Source organism: Ammospiza caudacuta, chromosome 1 (assembly GCF_027887145.1).
Source record: "Ammospiza caudacuta isolate bAmmCau1 chromosome 1, bAmmCau1.pri, whole genome shotgun sequence".
Taxonomy (NCBI): Eukaryota; Metazoa; Chordata; class Aves; order Passeriformes; family Passerellidae; genus Ammospiza; species Ammospiza caudacuta.
The window spans coordinates 21,210,702-21,220,121 of record NC_080593.1 but is presented as its reverse complement, the minus strand read 5'-3'; the positions used below and the strand labels follow the sequence as shown (position 1 = coordinate 21,220,121).

At 44.2% G+C, this 9,420-nt stretch overlaps 1 protein-coding gene across 1 annotated transcript; it reads left to right on the top strand.

The window, feature by feature from the left end:
- The first annotated feature begins 610 nt into the window (after nucleotides 1-610).
- Nucleotides 611-9,096, top strand: VIM (vimentin). Its single transcript, XM_058802412.1, has 9 exons — nucleotides 611-1,226; nucleotides 1,396-1,456; nucleotides 5,433-5,528; nucleotides 5,658-5,819; nucleotides 6,270-6,395; nucleotides 7,105-7,325; nucleotides 7,418-7,461; nucleotides 7,872-7,957; nucleotides 8,469-9,096. Exons 1-9 carry the CDS (start codon nucleotides 685-687, stop codon nucleotides 8,508-8,510), a joined length of 1,380 nt encoding a protein of 459 aa, XP_058658395.1. The 5' UTR covers nucleotides 611-684; the 3' UTR covers nucleotides 8,511-9,096.
- Nucleotides 9,097-9,420: the final 324 nt, after the last annotated feature.

Below are 9,420 nucleotides of genomic sequence, written 5' to 3'. Positions count from 1 at the left end.
TATCATGGGAGGCAGCTAAAGAAAGCACCTACATTATTTTCTGGCTTATTTTGGACACTTGGCAGCCCTTTGTGAGTAGTTAGCATAATTTTTCCCTGATCTTACTCTTTTGGAAAACTCAAAAGGAAAGGGAAGGTTTTTAGAAAAATATCTAGATAAACATACATCATACCTATAGAGGGGTTTTAATAAGTTATTCGGAGTATTTTGCCAGGCCTGTGACATTAAACTTGCCAGCTCCTTCTTGCAGCCACCACGCTCACTCTGGAGGGGGACAAGGAGATGAGAGGGGAAACCCAGCGCCCATTTCCGCGACGCCGGAGATGCCGCCGCTGTCAGCCCGTGCTGCCGGGGCGCGCCGTGCCGGGGTTTCCCGCGCCCGCCGTGTGGGACACCGCCCTGCCACGTCCCGCAGCCCCGGCGGAAACCCACCAGCCCCTGGGGACCCAGCCAGCCCCAGCTCAGACTGCCGCCCACCCTGCCGAGCCCGGCCGCCCCGCTCACCGCCTTTGTGTCCGCGGCCGCCGCCCCTTCCCCGCGGGCGGGGCGGAGCGGGGCGGCTCCGCGGGGCGGGTTCGCGGCGCCCATAAGAAGGGGCCCTGGCCGCAGCCACCGCCCTTCTTCACCGCACACCCGGATCGTCCCGCTCCGCTCCCGGATTACAAAGCCCGCGCCGCCGTCGCTATGAGCATCAGCACGAAAAACTCCTCGTACCGGCGCATGTTCGGCGGGGGCAGCCGCCCCAGCACCGGCACCCGCTACATCACGTCCAGCAGCCGGTACTCGCTGGGCAGCGCCCTGCGGCCCAGCAGCGCCCGGTACGTGTCCGCCTCGCCCGGCGGCATGTACGCCACCAAGACGACGTCGGTGCGGCTGCGGAGCAGCATGCCGCCCATGCGGCTCCACGACTCCGTGGACTTCTCCCTGGCCGACGCCATCAACACGGAGTTCAAGGCGAACCGCACCAACGAGAAGGTTGAGCTGCAGGAGCTTAATGACCGCTTCGCCAACTACATCGACAAGGTGCGCTTTCTGGAGCAGCAGAACAAGATCTTGCTGGCCGAGCTGGAGCAGCTCAAGGGCAAGGGCACGTCCCGCCTGGGCGACCTCTACGAGGAGGAGATGCGGGAGCTGCGGCGACAGGTGGACCAGCTCACCAACGACAAGGCACGAGTGGAAGTGGAGCGGGACAACCTCGCCGACGACATCATGCGGCTGCGGGAGAAGTGAGTGTCCCGGGGGAAGGCGGGCTGGGGCTGCCGCCGCTCCCGCTGCCTCCCCGCCGCCCTGTCCCCTGGCGCGGAGCATCCCGAGCGGTACCGGGCAGGCGGGAGGCTGGGCGGGGGGATTTGGGGGACCCCCGCTCCCTCCTCACCGCCGCCTTGTCCCTTCTAGGCTGCAAGAGGAGATGCTTCAGAGGGAGGAGGCCGAGAACACCCTGCAGTCCTTCAGACAGGTTAGCGGTGCTGGAGGAGGGAGGGGCCCGAGGAGGTGGCGGCTGTGCCTGGGGCGGAGGGTGGGAGCGCCGGAGTTTGCTTTCCTTGCACAAAGAGGTTCCGTCAGTTCTCACGCGAGCCCTCCGTGTTTTCTTTAGGGGGATGCGGCAGTCTGAGGGGAGGGGAGGTAAACTATTGTCCTGCTTTATCCAAGTCTAGCCCGTTTTACAAAAAACACCCCAACGTGGAATCACTTTCCGATCCAATAAAAGTGAAAGGGGGCCATCTGCTCGCTTGGCTGAAGGGTATTAATGGTTTCTATGGGATTCACCGTGGAATGCAGATACAGGCATTATGGCAAGTGTGGTGGCAGCAGATTGAAATAATAGATCCCTTTGTGTCGGAGGGGAGGGCGCAGTGGGCTGCATTCTTACTAAATGTGTAATGGTGCGGGAATATTTCTAGCGAAGTGTGACTGTTATGGGCCAGTTTTTGTACAAAACAGAACTCCTTTTTGATGAATCACTGGTCAGTCCATTACTGGGCAACAGTTTCAAATAGAAGGTTTTTTATGTGGGTGTTGTCTGCTGACAAGAAGTAGACAGTATGTTCCTTGGGGCGAGGTCACAGGATTGAGTTTGCCTCCTCTGGGTGTCCATGAAGAACATTAAACTTAATCCTCTGTAAAACAAAGATGTTAACCTAGGAAACAAGTTATGTTAGAGTTTAGTCTTTGTAGGATGCTGTGATATTATCCAGATAAAGTAAATCTACATGACAACCAGAAACAACTGTGCAAACAGTGTTCTAAAACTCTTAAGCTCAAGTTTTCACTTGTGCAAAACCAGCTTTCAACTTAGATTAAGCCTTGTTTGGACTAAGAGATATTTAGGAATATGCCTTCCCAAAACAAGGTCTCTTCCCTAAAACTCCTGGTGTAAAACAGCATTGCTAGCATTCTTTCAGACTGGAAGTGTGACTCCCCTTATCACCAGGCAGCTGGGTACAGGCTGACTTTGTCCCAGAGCTCTTCATAGGCATTAACAGAAGTCACTGTTCAGGAAATCAGCACTTGATTGTTAGCGTTTCCCTGGGAAAGGCTTTTGACTGCAGTATATTTACAGTCCTTGAAGGACAGCAGGTGTGTTCAGGAGATAGTGTGGGGAAACTGAAACACCTACTCCCACTCAGAGCCTGGGAATTCAGTCTCCAGTGGCATTCTGGGGACAGAAGTTTTAAACAACAGTCTGAGATGCTGCCTTAATTTAAGCTTATGGTTTGTTTTTTTTTTTTTTTTTTTTTTTTTTAACGAGTGCTAAGACAATTTACTGTAGTGTGAAGTTTATGAAGGAGCATTTAACTTAAGTTTTAGAGACCTCATCTGCTCTGATTCATTGCTGAATTCAGTTGAAGGATCAATTGACTTAAGGTTGGCTTTTACATGATCTTTCATATTTAATTGGTGCACTTCAGGCATGTCTGCATTTCAACCCAGCTGAGTCTTATGGAGGCTCTGGGCTCTAAAGTGAGCTTGGCTTGGTGTGCCTACCCCACATGCATTGTCCAGTTCTTCCCTGTATTTGGAAAGGGGTCACTCAGAAGCTCAGCCTCCAGCAGATGTGTGCATGCAGGACAGTCAGAATTGGATCCATTTACCCTAAGTTGTAGCTTGTGCATAAGAAATACGAATCATTGTCTATGGAAGCTCTACACTAAATCCCCTCATGACATAACTGGTACATGCTGGTGTGCTTGATTTGAACATCAGTCATACCTAATTTTTCCTTACTGGCAAGGATGGAGTTAACATGTTGGTTTTGAAACCTAAATCTGTTTCAGTGCAAGCTTGTTCTTCTGAAAGTGAAATTAAATTCGCAGAACACTGAAGCTGAAATATCCTGTTGTGCTTTCCATTTTAAAACAATGCACAGCTTTCTATTAAATCATTATATTTTTCCACTGGAAAGTTGTGTAGTTGTTATAGATTTGGATCACTTCAGCAGGTGCTTTCCTGTTTTGATGTATCATCAGAAGGAGCAGTTGTGTACTTCAGTATTTTAAAATAAAGAACGAAGATTTGAACTTAAGTTTTTATTTCCAAAAGCTGCCAGTTTCAGAGACTGTTCAGCTCATATGTACTGAATTTTAATTTATTTCTTCTGGACAAAGATATGATTTTACTCATGTGCTGAGGGATGTACTGCAAAAAGTGTATGTGAAAGTTCAGTGGGGACTTTCCTTTTGGGGCAGGACAAGCATCACAGTGAAAAAGTTTGTGCAGCTTTGCCAGCTTGTCTAGCAGCAAGGAATAGGTCCTGAACCTGTGACAAGCCTCATAGGTCAGGTCCTGGCTAGCTTGAGGTGCTCAACCCTGCAAAGTGTGTGGCTTGCACTGAAGAAGCTCCGAGGATAAAATCAGCATGTATTCCAACTGCAAACAAGTTGTACTTGTTGTTCAGGCTACAAGTAGCCAATTCATTTATGTGGTTCTCCACACATCTAGAAACTACTGAAACACCAAAATTTAATGATAGGGAATACATAAATGATAGCATATAGTAAAGTACATGCCACATGTTTTACGTGTCTTCAGTTTAACTTGCTTTCAATTTACTATAAGGTCTTAAAATCCTGTAGCTATTCAGTTGTTATTAAAAAAAATAGCCTTCAGGGTGAAGTTTTCTGCAAAATCCTCTAGAAAATCTTTGGATGTCTGGCCAGTTATGTAAACATGTTGGGTCATGGCCATGTAATTTTCTGCCAGAATGATCATGAGGGTTTTGGGGGGAGGAGAACAAATTAATTAGGAAATTCTTTGCCTGAACTGAAAAACAGAGCTGATGTGAACTGTGGGTGTAAAACTGGAATTGATAGAAAAGTTATGGAATAATGCATGAAAGGGGTATTTTGCTGGATAAAGTAAACAGGATAATTTTTCTGGAGCAAGGACCTTGCCCCAAAGTATGAGTGATCCAAGGAAAGGCTTTCTAGTAGTCTGAAGAAAACACTCCGTATTTCAAAGGTGCCATAATAAAGAAAGCTGCTGATTAGGAATGCTTATGCTTTGGGCAATCCAAAATAGCTTTAGAGTAAGCTGTGAGAACCTGATATGTTAATACCCTGTGAGCACAAGCATGTGGCTGTGTATGTAACTAGCGTGAAAGGAACAATCTTCCCCTTTACAACTAAAGGCCTTACACATTCAAAATGTAAGAAGTTGCCAATCAATGTTTAGTCTTATATTTTTGAACTAATTCAAGTTGTTCCCTTATAACATTCATGACGTGTCTTCTGTTATGCTCTAAATGAATTTTTGCTGTTGATTAAGACTATCTCTGTGCAGCAAAAGGTGGAGCCTTTGCCAGAAACTGTGAGGGTGTAGGCAATGATGAGTAGCTCAGTTTGTGTTTATGCTCACACCTTCTTTTTCTCAAGGGAGGTCTGTTGACCTGCATGGTGAATACTGGAGTTCTTACACATACCTCACCAGCTTTACAAGTATGCTTTAAAAGTGTGGTCTGTGTACCTAGGGGGCTCTGTGCTTTTTCACCAGGCAGTCCATAAGTTAAACCCACTGACAGGCCTGACAGCATACGTGTTGCACTTTTAAGCCCCACTGAAAAGAATGGAAGCTTGCAAAGTGCAACTCTTTGTCAGTGTAGTCAAGCTAGAAGCACTTACTGCAGACTTCTGTCTCAAGTACTTGAAGGACTTACACTCACTATGATCTGTGTGCTCTTGATCATGCTTAGCAGCATGTGAGCAAAGATGTAATCAACATATGTGTTATAGTTTTCAACTTCACAATAAAGCTGCATATCTAAGGTTTAAAGGTAAGGTAGGAGGTGGCAAAAAGGTTTTTTTACAGTTTTCGATTTCCTATCGTCTTGCCCAAAAGCTCAGATGTAGCATCAGCCTGTATGCTGCTGAACTTGCTGTAAGAGACTTCTCTACATCAGTTTTGTAAACTTATGAATTGTTCTTCTCTCTGGTCAGGATGTTGACAACGCCTCTCTGGCACGTCTTGATCTTGAGCGCAAAGTCGAGTCCCTGCAAGAGGAGATTGTCTTCTTGAAGAAACTTCATGATGAGGTAAGCTGAGAAATGAGGTCTGTGTTTAGATGCAGACTGTCTAGCAAGGAAGCTCTGCCCCAGAGTCTTCACCTGTGTATGATCTGAGTGCTTTTGTGCAATAATATTGAGTGTCTGCTTCTCTCTAAGGAAATCCGAGAACTGCAGGCCCAACTCCAGGAACAGCACATCCAAATTGATATGGATGTTTCTAAGCCTGACCTCACTGCTGCCCTGCGGGATGTTCGCCAACAGTATGAAAGTGTTGCTGCTAAGAATCTTCAGGAAGCTGAAGAGTGGTACAAGTCCAAAGTAAGTAAAATGCATCAGGCACTGGAACTAATTCTGTTTAACAGCTTTGATGTAGCACTTGCTGTTCCCTCTGTCTCTCTAATGGACATGAACATAACCATGACACAAAGTCTTTTTTTAAATCCTAGTCTGGGAAGGGTATAACTGAAAACATTTTGTGCCATAACTACAGCAGCAAAGTAATGGGTGCACACTGGGAGTCTTTCCTGGCCTGGAAAAATTAGTGAAAAGATGGGAAATGTACAGGGCAGGAAAGCAAGTATGAAAGTTTGCTGTGAATTCTAATATAACATTTAGAAATAGAGAGACACTTCAGGAGTAATACTAATATTTAAGCATTTCAGGTGCTAACCCTTGTAATACCTCCAGCTGTCCTCAACTGCTATGTCCACAGAAGGTGTTTCACTGTTTCTGTTGAAGTGTTATGCTGACCAGACTGGGGTTTTCCAGTTTGCAGATCTCTCTGAAGCTGCTAACAGGAACAACGATGCCCTGCGCCAGGCCAAGCAGGAAGCCAATGAGTACCGCAGACAGATCCAGTCTCTCACCTGCGAGGTTGATGCTCTTAAGGGAAGCGTAAGTAAAGGAGTTGTTCTTCTTCATTGCAGCTTTAAGCACAGCACTGCAGTTTAATTGTCAGTTTGGATGTGAATGCAGGTAATCTGGCATGCAATTCAGCAGCACATTAATACTTTTTGAAAAGGATGCTGTGGGCTCAATTTGTGTGCATATACAACAGTGCACTGGCTAGATTGATACACTGAATCAGTCTTAAGCTGTAAACAATAAGTTAATTCTCTTGCTATAATATTCACTGCTTATTTAGCACTTTCTGAAAGTGTTTATGCCTTGTCTGTCAGGTACAGATAAACTTATTTAAAAAACCTGGAGGAGCAGTGAAAGGTGCAAATTTTGCTGTTGCTAAAACATGACTCCTTTAAGACAGGCTTGAAATGGATGTAACAGTGTTTAGCACACCTGCAGATCTCCTCTACTAAGGACTGCCTGCATGCTGACTTGAACTGCATGTGTTGGGCTTACTGTAGAGGATGGCTTTGCCACCTGGCACAACAAATACGTGGCACACTTCAGATCACGCCACAGAATAACTCTCCTTGACTCTGCAAAGGGAAGATAAGGAGATGACAAATTTGGGACATGTCTAAGCATTTTTGGAAAGGATGCTAATGTAACACAATTTTCCTTCTTTAAAATGTTGAGGGTCTTGAGGGTGAGGAAGAGTTGCTGACCTGCAGCAGTGCTTGATTTCAGTATTCCCTTCCAGAATGAGTCCCTGGAGCGCCAAATGCGTGAAATGGAGGAGAATTTCGCTGTGGAAGCTGCTAACTACCAAGACACTATTGGGCGCCTGCAGGATGAGATTCAGAACATGAAGGAAGAAATGGCTCGCCATCTCCGCGAGTACCAGGACCTGCTGAATGTAAAGATGGCTCTTGATATTGAAATTGCCACCTACAGAAAACTGCTGGAGGGTGAAGAGAGCAGGTAATCACATGCAAACATTTTTCTAAAGCCAGAAATTATTAGAAGATACTTTATACCCATATCTGATTTTACCCATTTCTTTTTTCCTTCAGGATTAACATGCCTATTCCAACCTTTGCTTCTTTGAACCTGAGAGGTAAGTTGTTTTTGCTATTTCAGTTTAGGCACTTGCTCTATCATTAGCATGAGGGTTGTGGATTTTATGCTGTTTTTTGAACTTTTATAAGTGCAGTTGGTTGTGAATACTCTTCGTGGATCCAACTACAGTATTTGCAACTACTTAACCTTTGATGGTAGCAGCTCTTCTGTTCCTGGACACATGTTTTTAAATATTGATACATAGCAAGCAATTAGTTTGGATACCTGCTGAAAGTGCTTTAAGGGGCACAGAGAGAAAAATGTGGAAGACCTGGCTTATTCAGAGCAGGAGACTTCTTTGTATACTAAATTGGGATTCTGAAAGTTGACACTAAAATCTGTTACACCTCATTTCTTTGAGGAGGCACTTCATCTAGACTATTGGTAATAATACATCTTCTTCTGCAGAAACCAACATTGAGTCTCAGCCAATGGTTGACACTCACTCAAAGAGAACACTTCTAATTAAGACCGTCGAAACTAGAGATGGACAGGTTGGTGGTAACTTTAATTTTATTTCTATCACAGCTGGTAACCTTAAGTTCTTAAGCTTGCCTACTGCTTACTGCAGCTTGTATGTGGTAGTAAGTATTGAGTAGAACAGCAACTGGCATTCCAAGCTGTGTGAACACACAGGGATAGCAAATAAGTTTGTCTGAAAAAAAAAAATCAAAATTCATCTGATAGTAAAACTTTAAGTTGGTGACTGTTACCTCTGTATTGAGTATTTAAGTTCAGCTGAGTTGGCAAATTCTCAATATATTTCCTTAGGAAAACATGTGACAGTAAACAGAGTTATTTTACTTGCTTTGGATAAGATGCTGTTGTTGGTGTAAGTAAATAAAATTTGAATGGTTTCTGTATGCTATTTACAAACTGGAATTTCTCATAAGTGAGAGCTGATACCCTCTTGTTCACATTTTGGAAGTGGATGTTCCACTTCTAAACCTTAAAAAACCCACAAAAATCTTCCTACTTAATGCAAGTGTTTCTGTTTTTCATTAGGTTATTAATGAAACTTCCCAGCATCATGATGACTTGGAGTAAAGCTGAAGATGCATTCTTACTAAAGGAGAAACTCTTACCAGCAAGATTGAAAAAGTCCATGTCTTAAAGGAAGAAACAGCTTTCAAGTGCCTTTCTGCAGTTTTTCCATGAGCGCAAGATGATTATGCTAGGAAATAGGTCTTAGATCTTGCAAACTGACTCTCCCTGAAGGATTAGAGTTTACAATGGAGTCTAGTTTACAAATAGCAATATCTTGTGCTGCAATACTGTTTTTAAGTATCTGAATTCAATAAAACTGCTTTTTCCAGCACAGTATGAGCAACCTGTCGCTACTTCAATAAATCTTTGGAAAATGGCTCTTGATGTGTTCTAATTTGTTAAACTTCATGACTTTCTGGAAAGCCATAACAACATAATGCTGGAATTGTTATACGGTTGACATCTTTAGTACTGGCTGTGTGGAATGCTGTTTTTTCAGTTTAACTAGATAAACTGTCTTACTTATTTACTGCTTAGGTTTTGGAACCAATTAAAATGGATTATAACTGGCAGATGCATAATGTATTATGATATCACTTGAATAAAATGATACTTCAAGCTAATAAATATTAATCTTGCTTCCATATACTAGTTAATGCGGTTACTAAATGTCAGAATGCCTGAAGTACCTTAAAACTTGGCTTTATAAAACAGCACTTATGTAGCAAAGAAATAGTTCATGTGAGCCCTTATCTCAGACAGCACCTTGCAAGCTTAACAGCTGACTTGGTGCATTAACTTATTTTCCAGGAAAGACTAGTTCCCAAATGCTTGTTGGTATTACAGAAGCTACATGAAGGCTTTAGCTGGAGTGGGGGTTAAGAGAGACTAGCTTGCCCTTTTGCTGACAATTCCAGTATTTAAACCCCTTTTAAGATGGGAGAGCCACCATGCTTGGTGTTGTCTGCTG